Genomic DNA, 24,594 nt, shown 5'->3' with positions numbered 1-24,594 from the left:
CCTAATCTCAGTAAAAAGATGACCTGATCCAAAAATGCCTTAATGATCTTTATGACCCCTGACCCCTTATTTCAGAGTCGAAAAATCATCCATTTGATAAAAGGAGCTTTGGCTGCCGGCAGCTGGGAAGGCTCTGCTTGTCTTGTGAAGTGGTTTGTCTTGAAGTATTTTCTCCTCACAAAACTCCTTCCAGCTCCCAAGGCCCGGCCCTTCATATAGGTCATTTGTCCAGTGGTTCATCCTTGGGCGCTTGCCAAATTTCAGGTGAAATTTACTCGCTGGCGATGAGGAAAAGAATCTGCATTAAAATCAACAGCAGCATGGGGGGGAATGGATTCCTGACCTTGGATGTCCAAAGACTGATCCTGAAGCAGTGGAGTCTGGGCATTTCCTCGTGAGTGTAAGTGAATTAAAAACCACCTACACACAAGGACATGGTTAAACATACAGTATACATATTTACCATGGTGGCCTCTGGCCACCGCAGAGCCCTCATGCTTGGGCCACGCGCACCTTGGAAGTAATCCGTACTTCATTTAGGTCTGGCTCCAACAGTTACCTAATTAAGTGCCTAGACCAAAGCTAAACAGATTTGTCAGTCCTGTGCTCTCTTTACAACACTACCTCATTAAATTAGTCTTCATCTCTGACTCATCTGCCCTCACCTTTAATCCAGCCCACTATATTTCAGTACCTTTTCCCACATGCCCCACGATAGGCTAGAACACAACAAAACCACCACACCAAACGTCCCTTAGCTAAGAGATCAATGAACAAGGACACTGATCTCACATTGTAAGAGCTCTTACACTGTAGGCTCTGACCACGATTACATGAATTAAACTTCCATGCATATACACACAGGACACCTATGACAATTGCAGATCTATGCCTAATGCCCCTTCCTGTTTGCTGCAGAGGGGTGACACAGATGTATCTGACAGCACTGGTGCTGGGAGTAATTTTTAAAAATCCTATTCAAAGGGCAAGAATCCAAATGTTGAGAATTCAAACAAAGAACTCATAGATTCCGTGGACAGGCCAATTACCCCCCAGGATGTTTCTAGAATTGTTAAGACTCCTATGTTTACTGTTCTCTCTCTTTCCCTTATTATCATTTATAAAGAACAATACCAAACGTTCTGGACTATGCCAGAGATGTGCGACAGAAAAGGACCTTATCTGATGGAAGGGCCCATTAAGAAAGTCAGTGTATGAGGAAGGATTAAAAAAAAAAAAAAAAAAAAAGACAGCTGGAAATAACCACCATAGTTTTTCAAGATCATTTATACATCTTTTTAATTAGATTAGCTTTACAAGCAACTTGAGAACTCCTTCATAACGAAACACCACTTTTCAAATTACATGACTTCACCATCTATCTGTGTATGAATCCTGAAATTCCTTGCCTGCTGTTGATAAAGGTCTGTGTTTTACAGCTGGTTCAGCTGGTTAATGTGTTGAAAAACAGCATTAGAAGCTTCATCTTTAACCAGGATTAAACACATAGAGGCCACAAATAGTTTTAAATAGAGTCCTGCTTGGTGACAAGTTAATGGTCCCACTAACATGAAATGAACAGATTTTAAGTGGATACTAAAGAAATGGCTACACTGGATTTCTTGATCCTTTCACAATGATCTCCAAGAAATTAGATACAATTTTCTGAAAAATACCGATTTTAAGACCTGTCTGGAAAGCACACGCACAGAGAGTAGAATCTGACACTTTGCACAACTGCAGAGATACACACGCGAATGACCCTGGGGCTCCCAGAGGGCAAGGCTGCTGCAGGACCCCCTGACGACCACACGAACCTCCTCCACAGAACACAATCTCTACTAGACCTAAGAACGACAGTGCTTCCGAGTGGCGGCCTAGCGCAGCGCGCCGCAGACCAGATGGCAGAGACAGCCCGCACCCCCAGGTCCGGCTGGCAGAGGCACTTACTACAGAGATGTCACACGGCATTATCTGGAACACAGAGAGGAAGGGGAACAAAACCGAACAAGGGCGAGGAAAAACAACAATAAACTCTGATTTTCTCCCACACGTTCCTAAGTGAGTTCACAATACTGAAACCTTTCATCCCGCCCTACGTCTATACTGTCAGTTTCACCAAACAACTTTTTTTCATGTTTTACATGAACAATAGCAATCTTTTAATAAAAATTACTGAGCTTTCCATAGAAAAGGTCTCTAATTGAATACAAACTATACAGATGCTAAAACTGTCATGAGTTGAAATATACAGAAGTATTTCTGTGCACACATTTTGGCAAAGATCAAGGGTAGATGTAGAAAACTGAAGTGGGCAAGGTCTGACCCATGATTCATGTTAAATATGGATCCACCCTTTGGCCTCTGCTAAAGACTGGCCGAGGAAAATGAAGTCTTGGATGTCCATCCCAGTTCATCCACCAAAAACCAGAAGTATGGGAGGCCTCGTGTGTTACTGTTAATAGTCCCTTTTTTTCTGAAAAGTAAAGAAAAGTCACAAAACAAAATAATAAAATTACCTGGTTTTCCACTTCTTTTGTATTTTTAAGCTAAACATCCAGCTACTGACAAAGAGGAGAGCATCATGTCACGCCTGGGGAAGGCCTGCCCTGGCTCGGGGCGGAGGATTCGCTAACATCCAGTCTGCGCTAACACCGCCCAGCCCTGGCGCTCCGTCTCCCCCTGATGCTAGCCAACAGAAGCCAGGTTCTCCACCGCAAATCACGTGCATCGCAGGAGTGGGAAGGAAACGTTAACAGCAAAATTGGAAGTCCGATCAACTTGACAGGAAGCAAAAGGAAAAGTCTTAGGAAGGGGACGTCACCTATTACGTCTATAGGATAGACCTGAAAGCATGAGAGAGCCCTTTGTCTTGGGAACTTGATGCTGAGGACAAACTCAAGTTCATTTAGTGCCAGTCACTTTAGTCTTTTAAAAAATACTAACTTAAAAGAATAAAACCTGGGTATTTTTCCGTATAAAACATGAACTGAAAGTTATTGGTAGTAAACAGTGATGGTTTTACTGTTAACGTTTCGTTACGAACAATGTCAAAAACACAACAGCAGCAATCTTTAAAGAGCTCAAATTAGTGTAAAAGACAGGACTACAAAACAATCTGAGTTTTCAGTTGGCGATTAAAGTGCTCCTTTTCTTACGGTAAGTAAAAAGGAAAGGAAAGGAATCATCAGTCACTGGCAACAATCATGATAAGAGGTCTTTTTTAGGGCAAAATTTAATAGTACGAAGAAGTTTACAAAAATAGATCGATGCTATTTGGGGGAGTAATACTGTACTTTTTTCTCAATTCAGTTTTGATGTATTGTACCTGATCATACAAAAATTACTTCAAATTCAAACTTGACTATATAAAAAAGGGAGAGATGAAATGAACTCATCTAGATGACAGATCTGGCAAAATATAAGAATGAAAAACTTCTACCTAGGGCACTTATTTCACATCCAGGTGTCACCCCCATTTTCAGCCGGTAGCTTACAAGCTACCATGAGATCACAGGTTTGGAAAGTCATGCAGTACAAAGTCACAGTCACAATCTTCTTTCTGAGGCAACACGACCAAGTTGTTTCTGTTTCCTTATTAAAATGCCAACTGGTTGTCTATTTTTCTTTATCCCATTTATTCATATTCACAAGTTAACAAAGAGCGTCAACAATTCTTGTAGGTGGAGTGGGGTATTGCTGGATTGAAGGCTCTATAAGACGTCTTTACTGATGGAATCGGAAGGCTTATTGAGTTCAACCCTCACACCTTTTTCACCTGTGAGGTTAAAAAAAAAAAAGTCATTCATTCATTCATTCATTCAGCACCAGAGAGCTTTTGTTATTCTGTTACAGCTTCCCACTGAGCTCCTACCAGTGCACACACTGCCACAGCTTTGCAAACATACATCATCTGAAAACTGTCAGACTTGCTACCCTGCAGCACTGCTACAATGAACGAGTTACTCTGAACTGGTAAACCCTCACAGGGGAAAGCCATTCTCTACAGAGATAATAATTTTATCTCCTTTTTACTTAAAAAGCAATTTGAATTGCTATAAAATAGCAGTGTGTTCGGCGTCACTGAAAGCACACCACTAGGGTTCTGCCACAAATAATAACTTTAAAAATACATAGAAAAAGCAATGCACATCCAATTTTATAATTTTACAAAAGGATGATATGGGATTACCAATGGCTCGTGAAAATACAGCACATCAGTAATGTGAGGATGGAGGACTTTTGGAGATATAAGACAGGGTTAAAGGAAAGAGGGAAGTGGTCCATCTGATGGAAAACTAAGACCCCCTGCTCTCAAGAGACAGTTGGTGGTGGGGGTTCGGGGGGTGGGACTGGCATCCTGAAGGATCTTCAAATTCGGTTCGAGCGTGTTGATCTACGGACACCACCGGCTGGCAGGGATGGCCTCGACGTGCTTGGCTGCCTTACTGATTTCGGCATTTCAATTCGTCTCCTTTGTATTCACTTTCTTCACGTCCACATTCAACGTGGAAGACCCGGATATTCTCTAGAGAGTGTACGTTTAACAGGGAAAGGGTATTTACTGACTTCCTTCTAACGGGAGAGTGAGACAAGTCAGACGGCATTACCACGAGCTGGGCAGCCGGTGACTGGGAAGGGTAATCACAGAAAAACTCAGCTTGTACTTGAATCATTTTTTCAAGTTTCTGGCCTCAAACTTTCCTCATCTTCGGACAGTGTTGGTTAAAGAGAACAAGGAAGATGACTTGAGAGAAGTCAGGGAACTAAGGAATCTGACAAAAACAAGGGGCAAGCCTTCGTGGAGTTAATAAAGACCGTGCGTGCGCTCAGGGACAGCAGCGCGGGACTGTGGGCTGCCCGCCTTACGGTTGACCCTGGCCCCAAATAACGTTTACCTGTTAGATATTTTACTTTAGCTCGCGCTCTCTCATCTGCATCAAAATACCAAACAGTTATTGCGTACCTAAAAGAAAATTTAGAATAGGGTAAGAACGATCACACTGGGGAAAAAAAAGAGTGGTATGCTCTGGCAATGGTCTATGACAAGGTGTAACGCCAAAACAATGCCTCGACCAAATGTTATCAGAGGACACCGAGCTCAGTGACCACCCACCTCTTCAGGAACCTCGCCGCTCAAGAGCGCTGCAGAGAACCAGAAGTAGCTAAAATAGATGTTGTGAAGCTGAGTTTTGGGGCTCTTGTTACTACCTGCTTAACCTACTGGATTATTGTTGCGAGCCCACAGAAGATCAGAAACAGACAGGAAGAAGGGAAAAGAATGGCCCTGACAGGAAAAGCACAGCATCACTAGCGAAAGTTCTCAAAAAAGAGAAGAGAAGCAGAAGAGGAGTCACGGCCTGGGGCCCTGTGGCAGAAGGGATGGCTCCCAGTTCCAGCAGCTTCTGAGGACACCACCGTAGGACAGCGAAGACTAACAGTGGGTGTTTATAATCTGGTGTCATCAAGAAAGAGGTAAATTATGCTAAGAGTTTTGGGGATTTTTATCAAAATAATTTTACACTGTGTTTTGACATGTGAAGTTTATTTAGCTAAAATTAATTCCTCCAAAAATGTCACTTGTTTGGAATAGCTAGTTCCCCAAATAAAGGAAGAATTTCTGGTTTATTAAATACTACAAAGCACACTGTGACACCTCCTGGTCCCAATAATGGGGAAAGTGTTCACATGCTACAGGAAGCAGAAACGCACTAGACATGGGGACTGCTCAGCAGAACGCAACAGTCAGAGTATCTTAACTAGGGCCGGGGCGGGGACTCTGGGGGGGGCATCAGTGATTGAATGAAGAGCCCGTGCGTGTGACAGACCCGTACCAGGTAACGTATCTGAAGGAAGGAGTCAAACGCAGACTGGAGGCAGAGTCTGGGAGTCTGGGCCAATGGGGAAAGTGAGGCCAGCAGATCACTCAGCTGCTGAGTGACCAGGCTGAGGTCTGAGTCTGGCGTCCTGACTTCAGATTCTGCTCCCTCCACGTAGCCTCTTCTATTTTCCGAGGTGGCCATGGGAAGGGAAAGGGGCACAGACAGATAATTTTTTTTTTGCCCATGCCCCAAACTTCCAGTTACTTAGTAATTGGAGTCTTGAACAACCTTGACCTTTGTCCCAGGGCTTCCCTAACACTGTCATACCCCTTGCTTCTGGTCATTCTGGGCGCAGCTGAGCTCCTGTCTTCATGGTGACACCTGGGCCATCTACTCCATCTATTCCAATTAACACCCAATTTCTCCCTCCTCGAGTTCTGTAGTATGTACCCTCCACAACTGTCTGACATTTACTACTTAAAAATGTTTGTCATTTCTTCATTTAGAAATGATACAGGCAGACCATACGCAAGACTCCTTAAAAGGAAAGGTTCGTAGAGCAGCTTCTAGGTCAAAAAGGGTTTTAAGAAGCAGCATAGGCAGAGATGGGCGCTGGGAAGCCAGGAGAGATGGGGGATTTAGGACAGCACATCGTGTGATGGGACAGGACGCCCCCCCCGGTTTCCATTCATGGCTTCTTAGGATCTCCAGCCACAATTACTCAGCTTGCTGCTCACTACGTGAATGAGGGTTAGGGCAACACAGCTCAGAAGGAGGCAAGTTGAAAAGGAGTGCCTGGCTGGCTCAGCTGGTGGAGTGTGCGACTCTTCATCTTGAGGGTCATGAGTTTGAGCCCCATGTTGGGTGGAAGGAAGGGAAAGAGAAAAGAAAGAAAAGGAGAGAAGAGGAAAGGAAACAAAAGAGAAGAAAAGGGAAGGGAAAGGGAAAAGCAAGAAAAAAAAAGGTGATCAAGTTTTGGAATTGGAGCCTCATTAGGCTGGCCCATGCCGGATACTGCTGGGAGAAGCCAGCTCTTCTCCCGGTGTGACTACAGCTCGGTCCCTTCTCACCAGACCTAACCACTGCTGGCCAGTAACTCACAAGATTCAAAGTCCCTTCTACAGTGAAAAATAGGTATTTGCAAAATAGTGCAATTTTTCTACAAATATTTGTAACAATGTCTACAACATCTTCTATTTTAAGAGTCTTAACATTTCAAAGTAGAAAGTGTCAAAAGTATAACAAGGCTCCTAGGTACTTACTTTAAAGCTATTGGGTTATTTTTCTCCCATGAACTCCCACACATGACAACCTTTCTTCTCCTCTCTTCATTTCTACTCTCCAGGTGCCTCTTACTTTTCTGTTTTGTTTAATTTTTCAACATCATCCCTCTCATTTTCCTCCCTTTGAAAAGCTGTCCTTTTCTTTCCCTATCGAGCCCTTCTGTCCCCCAAGTGAGTGCTCTCACAGAATCGGAACAGATTATAGGTAGAGATGCACAAAACAATGAGACAGTGTGTAGAGAGGAGAGGGCCGGCCTGTACTTCCAGTTCTTACCCCAAATGGAAGTGGTTACACAAAGAAAGACACAAACATTAAGCACTAACCAAGAATAAATGGTAAATAAAATTATTCAATTTTAAAAAGTCACAACTGAATAAGGAACAGAAGATGCTCACTAGAAAACTCTCAGGTACATTCATCCATCCCCTCCTCTCCTACCACAGTCTTTACCAATTTTTTCTTAAAAGAAATACTACACCTTGTAGAATATGCTGGTTGTACTTCATGAGGGTTGCGACGGTCAGACCAGAAAAACAGCAGTCTATCAAATTTGGGTTCAATGTCAGCAAACTGGGCTTTGCCTTCTGGAAAAATTCGAAGTATACCTCCACTTACCTATGGAAAAGAGCCCAGTATGTAAGTACGAGAGCAAGAACTCTACAAAATGAAATTTAGGGAGGGAAAAAAAAGACCATTTCAGAATCAAAACTCTTAGCTGGATTATTCGCAAAATAAAAGGTATGAAGAGAAGCTGAGATTCCAAGTACACTCACTGATAAAAGGAAAAATTCAATTCTTGTTTTAGGGATTTCTGTAAATACCGATGAAACAGATGAGTATTATCTGAATTCAAAAGGCTTAAAATGACACTGGAAGCAAGTTTTAAAAACTAGCACATGTCTCTTATGTAGGTATGTTTATGATGTGCTTAATTAGCCTAAGCTTTTAAAATGTGTCCATTTCAAATTATCTTGAAGTGGTGATGTCAACTCAGCAGTTTATTGTGTTTCAGGGTTCAACAGTAGTAAGACAGCAACAAGTTTAATGCCTCTTATTTAAAGAATTCAACTAGGGACACGTGCATGCCCGGCTGGCTCAGTCAGTTAAGCATCTGTCTTGGGCTCAGGTCATGATCCCAGGGTCCCGGGACTGAGTCCCGCATAGGGCTCCCTGCTCCGGGGGGAGCTTGCTTCTCCTTTTCCCTCTGCCCCTCTCTCTGACTCTCGTGAATAAATACATAAAATCTTTTTAAATAAATAAGGAATTCAACTACATCAGTAGAAGGTGTCATCACTTATTGTCATCATCATCATCACTGTGGTCATTACCAGAGATTATAAGTCTCCCTTTCTAGCCTGGGCCTGACACACTGATGGCCACCTGTGTACAGAATGGGATTCCACCCAGAAAGGATAATTACTATTTACCCGAATAACCATCCGTCTCTATCTGGGATTAGATGGACTCAACCTATTCATTCCAATACCGAATGAGTGTTCTGGGACCTGAGGTGGACCCCGGGTATAGAGTAGGGAATAACGTACACAAACGTCATCCTCCTGATAATTACAGTCTGGGGGGAGTGAGAGCAAGGCACGACCCACCCGCAACTGAGGAGCTCTTTACCCTTGAAGAACTAACTCCTAAGCAGGTAGATACTCGAACTGAAAGGAACTTTCATACTCAATCGAGACACCACGGACGCTGAGCCTAGAATGTCTAGCCAGACAAGCTGTTCATCAGGCTCATCCTTAAGTTAAATTCAAACTACCCGAACCTTCCCCAGGTTCTGTTCAGACTGATTCCCACGGCACTCATGCAAACATCTAAAGAATCTCTAGACTGTGACCAAGAACACATCCTTTTCTTCCCCCTGACCGCTGACTGTGATACTGGAGTATCACAGGGGATCTGCTGCAAATGTTTAAAGAGATAATTCAAGCTTCCAATCTTCCTCTGACCCCTGAAGCAGATGTCCCTCCCCTACCCCCCGCAGTCGGTCTCATAGCAATCTGTCCTGCGCTGGGCAGAACCACGGATCAGTCGGTCACTGTTCATCTGCCGCTAGCTTCCCTCTGCCAGATCCCAGGCTCTGTGAGGGCTGCTGTATTTCTGCTCTATCTCCAGCACCCACAACGATATCTGACACACTGCACACATTCCTGTAATCTTGCAAAGAAGTTTTCAGTTCTACCTACAAAAATACTGGGGAGTTTTCTAAGCTCAGGCACTAATTTAAAAACTATATTATTAATGACCTTGGCTAGGTCAGAACAAAACTAGAAAGAACCTAACAAAATACAGAAGTTAGGAGTTGCTCAAACATTTTTAGCTTTTAAGGTATTCACAAAATTGGGGGAAAAAATAAATTTTGCAGTTTTAACCAAAGTAACACCAATCTGTTTTGTCCATTGGGCTCAAGGTGAATGACCAGATCTATGTTTCTATTTTAAACTTTGAAAACTAGAACAGAAAAACCAAAATTTACTTAGCAATAAAACTTACCTCCCTTTTGAACTCGGACTGAGGAGAATCTTTAAATCTGTATGACACAGAAAGATTACTGAGCCCTGTGAGCATATCCTACTAGGTTTTTACATATTTAAGACTTGGTGGTTTTCCCTCCTGTGTATATGTTTGTGTGTTGGGGGCAAGTGTTTTAAAGGTTATTTGATTTTTAAAACTTGCCCTGGCTACCCAGGTACGTTCATGCTGTGAAAATCCACTGAGCTATATACAATGTGTTCACTTTTCCATTTGAATTTCTTGCTCCAATGAAAGTAAATAAGGATTTCTAAAAATCAACCAAACATTAGTTTAGACAACCTCCAAAGTAATATAAAAGCATGACATACTTCTGAAGTTTCAATCATTTAAACTCAAGTGAAAAAGGCCAATATTAAGGAAATAAACATTTAAAACAAGAGAAAATTAAATGTATACTCTAATTGGTTTTAAAGGATTTGTAAGTATTGATAAACTTCAAGTTTTTTTCCACAGTCAGAAAACGAAGGAATCCTGCCTCCAATATTCGACTCCGCAATCCAATGCCAGATAAGATCTCTGCAAGAGGAGTAGGCAGGAAATAATCCGCAATGGTTGTTTATACATAATCTCTCTCAGAAGCCATTATAAAAGTTATTCTCAGCAGAGTTTTTTGTAAAAGGTATTAAAAGGTATATATTTTAATGAAATCCACTGTGTAACAGTTAAATTCTGGGGAGCACCTGGCTGGCTCAGTCGGTGGAACGTGTGACTCTTGACCCCGGAGTCATGAGTTCAAGCCCCACGCTGGGCGTAGAGCTTACTTAAAAAACAAAACGAAACAGCAACAAACAAAAAAAAGTTAAATTTTGGATGCATGCCTCAGTATCTGAAAATAAGGGAATCTACTTTTTGAGATAACATAATGTTTCAAGTTATAAAGATACACTCCTAATACCCAAAACCAAAACAAATCTAAGAAAATTTTAACTATTCTATGTGTTAAAGTAAAGACAGTCTCCCTAAGAGGAGTATGAGTCTTAACAGCTATGGGGAAAAAAAATAAATGGTCAATGAAGTTGCATACCTTGGCATCCCAGTCTTGATTAAGATAATATATACACGTCACACATCTTCCATCTCCATTTGGATTATCAACATGACGCACATAACCCGTTCCATTGCCTGGATAACAAGCAACCATGGCCTGTAATAATAATGATGGGGATTTTAAAAGTCTATACATTTATGACTAAAAAGGCAAAATACCTTATAAAAGGAATCTCTGATTTTTGGCTACTCTTACACTTAAATTCTTCTAAATAACGATCATATCTTATAGATAAGAAGGGGCCAAGATAGCCTATGTTGAAACTTACGAAGAACACACAGGTAGGCTGGTAAATAACCCAAGGCCTGGTGAGGGCCGCTTCACCGTGAAGGGAGTAACCAACATGAGAGGGAATCGGAGGCCAGAAGGATCGCAGGACACACTTCCAGGATCTTTATTCATACTGATGATTAAGATCAAGTGAGTTTTTGTTCCACTCCACGGGAGACTTCTATCCTCCCTGGGCTGACCGCAGACAGAACACCATCATGACGTCTGACAGCCAAACACCTCATCTAACAGTCTCTGAATTTTGAAGGTCAAAACAGTCACTCATTTAATGTCAGTGATTAAAGAAAAGGCCAAGTGACAAATTAGCATAGGACTAACTCCTCTTCAAACCAGAAAGTCATTTTTTGCTCACATTGTAACAAGATGTAGTTCAGAAGATTGATGGGTATTAATAAGCATGAAGGCAGAAAAAAGGTCCAAAATAAGCACCAGAACTCACATGTTCTAGGACTGTAGTACATAATAATCGACTGAAATTAGAAAGCATGGTTACACAGAAAAAAACCCAGGAATTATGAAGAAAACAAAACAAAGATGGTCAAGGTTATAACTTATTCTGAAATCTTTTATTTCATGTTTCCTCATGTATATAATTTCTTCATGTATTGAAGTCAACTGGTCAGTATTGTCAATGAATTAGTACAAAGCTATCAAACAGTAATGAAATTACATTATTTAACATTATATTACATTATTAATGACATTATTTAACGTAAAAGACAAATGCTAACTTGTAAAACTCATATTCAACTGATTAGTGAATAGGTAACTCGGTGTTCCATCTCTAAGAGACTAGGAAGCGTTTTAAAACTGAAAGCTTAAAAAGACTTACATGCTTTCTCTTGGGACTTAAGATAATAACAGGCAGAAGAGCATGGGTTTGTGGATTTAATAATACTCAACAAAAGAAAAACTCAAACAATTTCCCTGTCACCAGCTGCTAATGGTATAGCACATGCAAGAGACCCTGAACAGGAACTATAAGAAGATACCTGCTTAACAGTGCAATTAATCCACCTGTGATTAATAAAGACAATCATCGTAAATCACATGATACATTCTTATCCACAAAAAGGATGGAAAAACAAAAAACAAAAACCAAAAAACCCAATCCGAATTCTTTCCTAAAGTGGTCTCATCTCAAAAAAGTTCACTCAAGCCTCTCCAACTATCTGGTAACCTCAGCATCTCTTGTGCAAAGAGCAAGGGGGGAAAATCTTCCTTTGTCCAGCCACCCCACCCATCCCACAGCAGACACCTCCTGAGCACCAGCTGTGTATCTGAGAGGCCCTGGTGTGAGGAGAGGGGAGCTACAGTGATGAACAGAACGGAGTCCCTTGCTTTTATTCATTAGGGAACCTAGTGTGCTGAAATAAATAACTGGTTAACAAACATGTGTAATATACTGTTAGGTAGTTATCTTTTCATAAAGTTGAAGGATATGGAGAACAGGATGATTTCTAGAATAGCAGTAAAGGAAGACCTATGTGAGGGGCTCACATCTGAGCACAAACTTCAATGAAGGGAGTGGCAGGTCGTGTAAATATCTGTGGGGTCAGCATTTCCGGCTGAGGGAAAAGGAGAGCAAAGGCAGAAGTGGCTGGGCCAAGTGGAAAACCACAGCAGACCAGCGGGCCTAGGGGAGCAAAGGCAAACTACGGTGGGCTCAGCAAGCCATGGTCAGGACTTTGGATTCTGTTCTAAAAGTCACAAGAAGCCAACGGAAGAGATGTCTGATCGATATTTTAAGAAGGTCAGTTTCAGTTCTGTATGAATAAAAACTAACAAGTGCAATGAATGACCTCCATATCACCCACTACCTAATATTTTTCGGATGCTGTTTGCCACACACTATTTTAAGTAATCTGTGTCTACTAACTCATCTGGCACAACCACATGAGGTAAATTAGTATCATCACCCCCATCTTTATTTAACTGATAAGGAAACTGAGGTCCTGGGGGCTCCTGGGTGGCTCAGTCAGTTAAGTGTCTGCCTTCGGCTCAGGTCATGATCTCAGGATCCTGGGATCCAGTCCTGCATCGGGCTCCCTGCTCGGCAGGGAGCCTGCTTCTCCCTCTCCCTCTGCTCACCCAGACCCCTCGTGTTGTCTCCCTCTCTCAAATAAATAAATAAAATCTTAAAAAAAAAAAAAAAAAAAAAAAAAGGAAACCGAGGCCCAGAAAGGCTACTTAGCGTTTTCGGTGTCTAGGACAGAGGAGCAGGGAGGAATGCAGGCAATGTAGCTTCGGAACCCACACAGCTAGCCGCTACTCCAGACTGTGGGCAGGAGGGAGAGAGAGAAGGCGGCGAACTGGCTACTGCAGCTTCTGGGAGAGAAACCAAAAGGAGGCCTGCCCAGGGTGACAAGGTGGGGTGAATTCCGAAGGCAGAAAACCAACGGGATCCACTAATGGATCAGAAGTGGTGAGGAAGAAGAGTCAAGGACGGCTCTGAGGGTCTCTCCCATGGAATGGAACGCACTGGAGTTCGTGCTTTCCAGAAATGGAAATACAAGTGGAGGATGGTTTTAATAACACGCATCCTGGAGGAAGGAGTTTCTCAGCAATGCTCGTGACCCCCCAGAACAGAACCAAGCTGCAGACATCAGGTTGATGCCTCAACATGGGAGCCAACTGTATCAGTCACTTCGAACCTGCCTTCCCAGGAGCCCTTGGGGTATGGGGAGGTACCTGGGGGTGGCCACCGGTGGAGGGCTGCAGTGAAGTAAGAGACCCGACAAGCAGATTCTGCCCCAGCCTCCAACTAGGGCAGCAGTTACCTGCATGTTGGGACATACCTGAGAAGACAGCAAGGCAGGAGTAGGAGTCCTAGAACACGGACAGACAAGCCCCTCCAGCCGTACAAGGAGAGACTACAGGAGAAGGACAGAGCCTAATCACACCCAGAAAAACCACGCTATCACAGAAAATCTGAGGCCTGGGGGACCGTACTCCTAGATAGATGATCTGGGGAAGGACAAGCCCTGTAGGAAACCTGCAAAGGTCTGGAAGGGTCATGAATTTATGCAAACAACTGCACAGCCCAATAATGACATAGTGACACTGCATTTAGTAACTGATGCATGTACCGAGACTCTTCCCCATTGGGACCGTAGCAAACATAAACAGGTGTATCTCTCGGAACTGGGACTAAGGAGTGCACTTGGGATGAGCCCCGGGGGACGTATGGAAGTGCCGAGTCACCACTATACAACACACCTGAAACTGAGGTAACCCTATGTGTTAACTAACTGAAATTAAAATTAAAACTTAAAAAAAAAAAAAAAAGGCATTTCTCTAAGTCTCATGAAATCTAGCAGCTTCGAAGATTACAACCAGTACTCATACTTAAATAGTCCTCCTTAGCTATGATCTGCATCGTCAAAATTTAAAGTTCCTTAAATGTAACATAGCTTTTCCAGTTTTGAAATAATATTCATGTTCTGTTTCTTAACTGGTAATTTTGTTTTCCTGGTGTCTTTTACATATATGTGCGTGATGAAGACTCTGATGTTGCTGTTCCGGTATTGCTTGCTTTTAATATGCAACTAACATACTCTTATTCACAATACTTTCAGTAAATTCAGTTTATTTTCTATTAATTTCTTGGTAAAGCAACCGATAACCACTCATTCTCTACTCATAAGATGTGCTCAAACACCTTATTAGTCTAGATGTCATGGAGAGCGTTGAAAAATACGGCATTGACAGGAACTTAAATAAAAAGTCTTAAAAACGTGGAAAAATACAGATATATTTTTATATGTAGATATGGCATACCTACCATATCACCCTACAACAAGGGCTGTTACGGTATCTATCTGAAAGGACCTACATGGAAGAGAGAAGAGAGGAGAAAAAAGAAAAGAGGAAAGTGGGCGCACACATAAAACGAATGATGAACTGAGTAGTATAAATAATAAAAAGAATTTGGAAAAATGTTGGGTAAAATAAAATAAGGGGACGAGGCTCTGAGGTACATATAAGAAAGACCTAAGGTTATCTTTAAAGGACAGATGTGATTTGATACAGGTGAAGAGAAGAAAAGCAAAGTGTCTGAAGATTACAAATACATCGTGTTAAGGGACAGTGGGGTCACTTTTAAGAAGGCAGCTTCTTTATTCTAGGATTTATATGGAAGATATTATGTAACACGCTGCTTGGGTCTGCATGTGGACGTCCCCCCCAGATTCACAAGCTGAAATCATAACCCTCAAGATGATGGTAACAGGAGGGGCCTTTGGGAGGTGCCAAGGGAACGACGGTGGAGCCCGCAGGACTGGGATGAATGTCTTATAAGAGGCCCTGCAGGGATCGCTGCCCCTTCTAACCCTGGAAGACAGTGGGAAGTCGATGGCCATGAACCAGGAAGAAGGCCCTCACCAAAGGTGACCAGCGTGGTGGCCTTGATTTTGGACTTTTCAGCCTCCAGCACCGTGAACAAATAAACTTCTGTGGTTTATGAGCTACCTGCTGTTTTAAACGCAGCCCAAATGGACTAAGACACACCTATAAGGGATAAAACTGTTCCAACAGATTTACGTCAGAGGTACCGGTTCTAAGGCTAAGGAAAGGCACTAGTGTCTATCAAGGAAAATTAAAATGAGACTTATTATAAGGACTGAAGTGATACTCTAGGGCTGTCCTGTCCTTTCTCAGGAGAAGCAGGACGAGGAAGGACTCTGTACTCCTATAAGGTAGAGGACAGCAAAGAATCTAGGCATTTGCCTGAAAAAGAAACAATGCAATTGCTCCTTTACAATTCTGCGTATGTTCCTAATCTGCCATCTATCTCTTTGAGATGCCAGCTTTAAATATTTCAATTTCCCACTGGGAAAAAGCCTATTTCAACATAAGCAAAACAATTAAATACTATTTTTTCCTTTTTGATATGAAAATATACATGATTGAGGATGTTCTTAAGATAAGAAACACCATAAATTTGTTTTTCACTCGGAGAATAAAAGGAAGGAAGAGGTTTGTGATACCACTTTGGAATCTGAAGACATTTATTTCTGGCATTGGAAGACTTGTATTCAGTGTGAAGCTGAACCAGGAAACTTTAAAAAAATTTTTTCCTTTTTGAACAGAATTATTTTAAAACACTGATTCAAATCTACAAGAACGAAAATTTTACGGGTTATCAAAGTAGTATTTTCCCTGAATGAGGGGAAATGGTGTACTATCTGAAAATTTATCCTATTAAAATGTACTTCCTAGGGGCGCCTGGGTGGCTCAGTCTAAGTGAAGGGTCAGACTCTTTTTTTTTTTTTTTTAAGATTTTATTTATTTACTTGAGAGACAGAGAGAGAGATCGATCACAAGTAGGCAGAGAAGCAGGCAGAGAGAGAGGGAGAAGCAGGCACCCCGCCGAGCAGAAAGCCCGATGTGGGGCTCAATCCCAGGACTGGGATCATGACCTGAGTTGAAGGCAGAGGCTTAACCCACTGAGCCACCCAGGTGCCCTGCACCTGACCTTTGAAGCTTCTTCCCTAACTATCCCGAAAGCACATCCACCCACCACTACTGCTGCCTCTGGGTTACATACATCTGTCTCAAATATGAGGAAAAAGAGGTCACCAAAGGAAGTGAACTAAGAATAGGCTGGTATCTACTGCAAGAACAACCAAATTTTAAAACTGCAGACTTCAATTATACCTGTTTAGGTAACTCTCATTTCCAAAAAAATACAATTAAAAACTTTATAGAAAGTCATGTATTTTGTTCATTGGGGTGGGAGGGGTAATGGAGATCAATCTAGGTACATCAAAAATTTTACATCTCAACTTAGTTGCTAAAACTTTAATATTATCAATAAATATCCCACCATAAATGCCTCAGACTGTGTGTTTTGGGAGGTATATTTTTCAAACCCATGTCATGACAAAAATGGAACTCACACTGATAAACAGTATGCGGCAAGAAGGACAAGTCCACACGAGGCAACGAAGCCTGTTCAGAGATCAGCACTGCCTGAACGAACTAATTCCAGTAGAAACAGAAGACTCTGAGGAGGCCCTGAGAAAGCACCATGAGATCACAGCCAAGTGTACAGATGAAGCCGTATTTGAACGAAGCGGAAAGGAAGTATGTAAGCTGTAGAGAGGGTATTTCAAACAGAATGAATTATGTAAAGCAAGTTCTAAACACGAGAAAATACAGAACCATTTGGTGATAAGGAATATTCAGATTTGCTAATAAGCACAGTTCTCCAGAAGGGGGAAGAAAACTGAAAAGGTGAGAGGGGTCAGCCTGGGGACACACCTGAGTGCCTTCTTATTCTACAGGGAGAGGAAAGCCAGCACTGTGGAGCAAGGGAGCGACATGATGAGAACTGTGGGTCAGACACAGGGTCAAGCCGGAGGGAAGAAGCCTTTGGGAAAGGGGGCGGGGAAAAAACAAGACAAAAAACAAGATCAGGGGCACCTGGGTGGCTCAAGTGGGTTAAAGCCTCTGTCTTTGGCTCAGGTCATGATCTCAGAGTCCTGGGCTCAAGCCCCACATTGGGCTCTCTGCTCAGCAGGGAGCCTGCTTCCCCCCCCCTCTCTGCCTGCCTCTCTGCCTACTTGTAATCTCTGTCAAATAAATAAATAAAATCTTAAAAAAAATCAGACAGAACCCAAGTGTTACAGACAAAGGCAGTAATCTGATGTAGGGGAGGGGCTTTGGGAATGGTAGGGAAAGAGGGAGCAAGAGCTGAGTGGAATGGGGAGGGGTCATGGCCATGAGATAAGGGAGGGGACTTCGTAAGGGCTTTCATAGTCGGGACAGGGGATGTGGCTGAACCGAAGATGGTTTCTGAGAGTCTGTGCCTGGTTAAGAGTAACAGACCATTAATGGAAGCAGGGAGCACGGGCTGGGGGAGGCCAGTTCAATTTTTGGACATTTTGGACATCTGCCATGCTGGCGGACCCTCTGCGTGGAGATGTTCAAGGGCGGCTGGAACGCAAGTCATGGCTGGAGATGCAGACTCTGAAGCCATTTTCACATGGGATAGCAGGAGCCATGTGGCTGCTAGAGACTGCCAAATACCAGAGTGTAGGGAGAGAAGAGACCAGAGGATAGGTTCTTAGGGAACAAACTCATTTAGAGTAAAAATGGATTAAACCTTGCTTTCCTGATCACAGCAAAACCAGTTTAATAACCAGGCAAAAGCTGACTAATCGTAAATAATAAATACGCAGTACAAAACCACAGGACCACAAGGGCATTCAGGTTGTTTCTGTAAAATGTTTTAAGAAACTTCTTGCCATTATAAATAACACTGCAATCAACAACAGTTCTGTTGATCTGTCACTGTAAACATCCTCAAGGCCTCCCTAAAATTAAATTCCTACAAGTGAAATTATAAGTCTTTAAATGTTTTTATTGCCGCAATGTTCTCCTGAATGGTTCTATCAGCTGATACTCCCGCCAGCTCTGCAGGAGTAGACACATCCTTCCCACTCACTTGCCAATCCTGGCTGAATTTTATTCTAAAAACTATGTAATTTTTTTGGTAAAAATATTAGGTAAAAATCTGTATCACTATTTTAGTTACATCTCAATTTGTGAAAGCAAACATTTTTCGTATTTTTATTGGCCATTTGGTTCTTATTAACTGCTTACTCACATCCTTTACTCACTTTCCTCTTGGGCTGGTCATCCTTTTCTACCGATTTTTTTTTTTTTAAGATTTTATTTATTTATTTGACAGACAGAGATCACAGTAGGCAGAGAGGTAGGCAGAGAGAGAGAGAGAGAGAGAGAGGGAAGCAGGCTTCCTGCGGAGCAGAGAGCCCGATGCGGGGCTCGATCACAGGACCCTGAGATCATGACCCGAGCCGAAGGCAGCAGCCCAAACCACTGAGCCACCCAGGCGCCCCTTTTCTACCGATTTTTAAGAGCTCCTCAGCTACTAGCCTTCCATCCTGTGACATGACAGCAATTTCAACATTTTTACTGCACTCCTACAGAATACTTTAATACAATATAGTTATTATTTGTGCAGGAAGGCAGAGTATAACCATGTTAATTATTGACATAAACTAAAGTTTTAAAAAGTCCAAGAGACTTTCTGACTATATTCATAGGAATGTGAAAAATGCAGGGGAAAAAAAGCAAAGATAATAAATAGCATTGTTCCAAATTATTCCCCAAGTGGCCCAGGAATGATGGACTGTTTGAACACCACCACACAACTACCTTCCTTACTGGGCCCTCATTCTAGCCCAAGAGAAAAGAACTTCTACATACATTTGAAAATCAACTTGCTTAAGGGCAAAGCTTCCAAGAGGCAATGTGATCTAGAGATATATAATGATGCCTTATTAACTCTCCCTTTTTGGAACTGTAGTTACATACTTTATAAATTAGGAAGCCATCTGGTGAAGCTGTTTCTATTTGAGCTGTCTAAGCCCTACTGTCAGAACAGAGACCTATAATTTGCTAACCTTGGTTCCAATCTCACCAGCTACACACAACCCTTCCCTGGGCTCCTAAGTGGGGCTCTGTATTTATGCCACTCACTGCCCCCGCCCCCAGCCTGCCCCACTAACCACAAACTTGAGGAGGAGGACAGAGCAACCTCTCTCCCATGAGGGCTGGGGATCCCAGGCAGGCCTCAGCTTGATCCCCACCCAGGGAGTGGCGTGATTTCATTCGAGCCCATGCCAGGAGGTATCACTGGTAAGACACATACTCAGATAGCTAGGGTAAACCTGTTATGTTATTAATACAGCTCCCTGGCAGAGTATGCAATTTAGCATTAAAAGAGAAACAAAAAGGGAACAAACAAAATACTCAGCTGTTTCACATTACAAACATCTGCTTCAGCACTTCCCTTGGCCTCCTGAGCCGGCACTGCACTCGGCACGGGGATACAGGTATGTGCAGTTCAACACCTGTTTCAATCCCAGAGTCCAGAAGAGAGGTGTGATTTTAAACTCTTCTTTATACATTATTTCAGCACAGAATACAATGCATATTTACTTATTTTAAATGGACTGGAGGGCATAGATTAGTGGTTCCTGACATGCCTCCTGGAGCAGGAGGTTAACATCTGCAAAACCCCTATGGAGATACATAATCACTAGTTAATGCTGAAGATGCTGATAAAAAATCTCACTCCAGGGGTGTCTGGGTGGCTCAGTCGGTTAAGTGTCTGCCTTTGGCTCAAGCCATGATCCTGGTGGCCCCCTGCTCATGCTCTTGCTTGCTCTCTCTCAAATGAAAAACAAGCAAACAAAAATCTTTAAAAACCAAACAAACCAAAAAAACCCAACAGTCACTCCAGTGGGATAAGCCCAGTTTTCTCTTCTCTGTTCAAATCCAGAGGGTATGGTAGCTTGCCTAACAGATACCAGAAATGACTAAAGTAGAAAAGAGTGGTGTTCAGGATATGTGGTTTGGCTCCAGGTATCACAAAGGGGACCGCTGCTCCTGCGTGAGCACATGTATACGACTCTAATGAACCCTGTGGCGTATATATTTGGAATGTACCCCAGGCCTTGGAATTATTGCTGGTTCTGTGATTAGTTCCCTATCAGGGAATTTTGTTGTCTGATCCCAACAAGGTTAAACTGAATCCTACAACCAGAATAGCACTTCTGCCTGGAATAAAACTCTCAGAAAAGGTACCTGCTAGAGTTCCTAAAAGAATGGGGACGAGGGACTTTATCCAGTTTAGAAAAGTTTGTAAGACTAAGTTTGCGCTGAGGCACCTGGGTGGCTCAGTGGGTTAGTCTTTGCCTTCGGCTCAGGTCATGATCCCAGGGTCCTGGGATGGAGTCCTGCATCGGGCTCTCTGCTCAGCAGGGAGCCTGCTTCCTCCTCTCTGTCTGTCTGCCTCTCTGCCTACTTGTGATCTCTGTCAAATAAATTTTAAAAGAAAGAAAAAAAGAAAAAAAAGATTATGTTTGCGCTTACTGGCTAATATGTGTTTGTATGTGTGGCAGAGCTCCAACTGAGTTCTGCTTTCACAGTAACATGCCTTTTGAAGATTTTATTTATGTGACAGAGGGAGACACAGCGAGAGAGGGAATGCAAGCAGGGGAGTGGGAGAGGGAGAAGCAGGCTTCCTGCTGAGCGGGGAGCCTGATGTGCCCCAGCAACATGCCTTTTGAAAGTCAGGTTTGGGGACAGTAGATCCGTCATCCTCACTTCCCTATAACCTTGCAAACATGCGCAGTATCTCTCAAAAAGAACCTACTACTCAAACAACTGCAAGCTGGGTCATAACAGGTGATATCGTGCAAAAGCATCCAGGCCAGTGGGGTAAACACAACAGTCGCACTCACACAAGGTAGCCAGACAGCCAAGATGATGAATGCTCTCACAGGAACCGGTGTTAGAAAAGACTATGCAGTCAGAGTGACAGAGGAACACAATTGTGAAGGATAAAAATACAAGTTTTCCAGAGTAGGGGAAGATTCCCAGTAAAGGGAACAGAACAGTTGCAAAAAGCAAGAACGAACATGGCACCCGGAGAAATGCCAATGGGTAAACAGTGTTGGAAGAGGAAGTACGCAGTGCAGAGCAGCTGGAGACAGGGCAGAAAAGACAGGCAGGGACAGGGCAGAAAGGCTCTTACTGACTTGCTGGGAAGCTCTGTTTCATAAGCTCGTGTAACCAAATGTGTTCAGTAAGAATCACTTGGTGATACATGACGCCCAACCCCTCCACCTGAAATCATCATGCAGTGGTACAGGATGATCCCAGGTATAGACCTGGGATCTCGGAATTTTAAACAAACACTCCAAAGATTCGGAGTAGCAGAGGGCCAAACCCAGTTATCGGTAGCAAAATAAGCCAATTTCAATCTTACCAACGTCACTTGGGCTACTGGTAGGGAACAGATGGGATGGCGTGGGATCAGGGGTTACCCGGAGGTGAGAGACGAGAGCCTGAATGGAGGGGAGTGGAACTGCGGGGACCAAGACAGCCGCAGCAAAGTTAAGAATGTGAAAGACAGATTTGGGGGTGGTGAGACAGAAGCCAGAACTCACTGAACAACAAAACAACAACAGCAACAACCAGGGCATCTGGCTGGCTCGGTCACAAGAGCAGGCAACCCTTGATCTCAGAGTCATGAGTTTGAGCCCCATGCTGGGGGTAGTTTACTTAAAAAAATAAAGAAACAACTATCACAACTTAAAATATATCCACTATTTGTTCACTGAGCGAATATTTTCCAAGCACCTACTATATGCCAGGCACTTTTCTAGATCTTAGGGATACGACAATGGACAGAACAAAAAAGTGACTGCCTTTAGGCAATACATATTCCAGTAGAAAAAAATGACAAACTAATTACATCAGCATTGAGTATAAAATATAGTCTGTTCAAAGATCAACACTACAAGAAAAAACAACAGGAGTGGGGAATACAAGGCTGGGGCATAACTATCAACAGGGCTGTCAGGTCAACCTCATGGAGAAGTTGACATCTGAGAAAATGTTAAGAGATGAGGAAGTGAATGTTCCACGCACACCTTGCACCTGACATGTCTGAGGAAATGGAAGGTCAGTGTGGCCAGAGAGGAGAGCAAAGCAGGGGAGACTGGGAGATGAGATCAGAGAGGCAAGGGTTGGGGACACAAATCACCTAGGGTTTCAGGGACCACCATAAAGACGAAGCAGAAGGGGAAGTCACTGGTGGGTTTTGAGTAGTCAGGCTGCCATGTAGTGCAGAGACCGGCAAACTACAGCCAAGTGTCCTTGGAAGTAACATGTTATTGGAACACTCCTTCATTTACATTTTGTATGGCTGTCGTCACGTTACAACAGCAGATCTGAGCGGCCATGATAGAGACTGTGTGGTCCTAAAATGTTTACCTCTTGGCCCTTGGCAAAAAATGTTTGCTGACCCCTGGTGCAGAAAATGGAGAGAAGGCAGCAGGAGTGGAACACTAGTGAGGAGGCTAATTGTACTACACCAGGTGAGGGACGACTGCTTGGGCCACGGTGGTAAGAAGCGACTGGATGAAAAAGCAGGACTTCCAGAAAGACTGGCATGGGCTGTGAGAGGCTGACTCTTAAGATTCTGGCTTGAGAAGCTGGAAAACTGTAATTACTGTAAACAGATGAAGACAGCAGGTGAGGGTGGGGGCATGTGGGAGATCAGAGGTTCGGTTCTGAACATGTTCAGTTAGGTACGTAAAGCACTGTTGGAGGAAGGCAGTCCCTGCTTTTAAAAGACCTTAAATTCTAGTGGGACAGAAAGGAAAACTAGAAATTTCAACACAACTAACAGTAAAGAGGACCAAGGCAGGCACGGGATACCATTCCATGGCAAGGGAAGTTGGGGTCAGAGAAAGCTTCTTAAAAAATGGGCCTTGAGGGGTGCCTGGGTGCCTCAGCAGGTTAGGGCCTCTGCCTTCGGCTCAGGTCATGATCTCAGAGTCCTGGGATCAAGTCCTGCAGGGAGCCTGCTTCCTCCTCTCTCTCTCCCTCTGCCTGCCTCTCTACCTACTTGTAAAATAAATAAAATATTAGAAAAAAGGGGGGGGGCCTTGAAAGAAGAGTATGAATTAGCCAGGCAAAAGAGGTCAGGGAGATTGTTCCAGGAGAAGAAAAAGTCCTAGACGAAGACAATAGACAGCATGGTGTGTGCGCGCATGTCTCATGTGTAACTGCAAGCAAGGGGGAGCCTGAAGCACCCAGCAAGTAGTGTGACAGATGATATCCAAGGCCACCCCCTTGGAAGTTTAGTGTTCCCTGATAATCAATTTGGACTTTATCTCAGGGGTAAGAGGGAGCCAAAGAAGAGTTTTGAGCAGGGAAGTGACTTATCAACTCTAAGTTCTCATTCCCTTGAGTGGGTGACTGCGAGGCACGTTGCTGAAGCACAGCTAGAAGTCACGAGCCTGCTTTTCTTCCTGGAGCTGGAAAACCACAGCTATTTCCTTTTGTGGGGTACTCTCCAAAGGAATGTTTGTGTTTTGTTCTTAGTTTGATATTCTTGATGCAGAATCAATGCAACAATAATAAAGAGCGGATTTTTAAAAATTTCCCAAAATGAATGAACGCACTCAAATAAAGTGCTTCAAAGTGTCAACTTGGCCCTAGCCCTGCTGGGAGAGATATTCAGTAATTGCTAATGTGCTTCTTTCAGTTTAGGACTTAAATGGGCACAGAATGGGACTCCTTCTTAGCTGAAAAGACTGGTCACTAAAAACACACAAATCAGACCCTTAAGAAATCAGTAAATCCAATAATGAACTGAGTCTTTCAGTAATAACAGTAAGGATAATGATGATAATGATGATAATAATAACAGCATAACTCCCTTTGCGGACAGATAACCAGAGACTTCTGGAACATGTTTGTGGTGTGACCAACAGAGATTCCAGCCACGGCCCTTGTAGGAGCATGGATTTATTTTATGGGACTTTAGTTTACAGAACTTGCATCTGGGGCAGCTCTCTTCAGTCCTGCCACCCTCGACCTCCGAGTGATGCTGCGAAGTCCCGTCTCCATTTTACCGGCAGTGCCGAAGCACGCTCTCCGCAGAGCCGTCACTCTACCGCACAGACGTACAGTTCCTGCAAGCACCAGATCTGGTCCCAGAAAACAATGATGTGATGGAACTGTTTCAAAGAACATTAACTTCTACTCCGTCTT

At 43.1% G+C, this 24,594-nt stretch overlaps 1 protein-coding gene across 4 annotated transcripts in view; it reads right to left on the bottom strand.

The window, feature by feature from the left end:
- The window catches only part of EGLN1 (egl-9 family hypoxia inducible factor 1), a 67,981-nt gene that overhangs the window by 7,047 nt on the left and 36,340 nt on the right, over positions 1-24,594 (bottom strand). Inside the window, exons 2-5 of one of the 4 annotated variants that reach the window (XM_059397327.1) lie at positions 10,678-10,797; positions 7,585-7,721; positions 4,899-4,966; positions 1,273-3,778 (exon numbers count right to left, since the gene is read on the bottom strand). In XM_059397327.1, the coding sequence (XP_059253310.1) occupies positions 3,714-3,778; positions 4,899-4,966; positions 7,585-7,721; positions 10,678-10,797 (390 nt within the window). In that variant the 3' untranslated portion in view covers positions 1,273-3,713. Of the gene's footprint in view, positions 1-1,272; positions 3,779-4,898; positions 4,967-7,584; positions 7,722-10,677; positions 10,798-24,594 lie in introns of those variants that run through there. The other 3 variants (XM_059397328.1, XM_059397330.1, XM_059397329.1) reach the window with 3 other exon arrangements.

This window comes from Mustela nigripes, chromosome 4 (assembly GCF_022355385.1).
Source record: "Mustela nigripes isolate SB6536 chromosome 4, MUSNIG.SB6536, whole genome shotgun sequence".
In the NCBI taxonomy this organism is placed as follows: Eukaryota; Metazoa; Chordata; class Mammalia; order Carnivora; family Mustelidae; genus Mustela; species Mustela nigripes.
The sequence above is the reverse complement of the archived record's forward strand: the minus strand, read 5'-3'. Positions and strand labels throughout refer to the sequence as shown.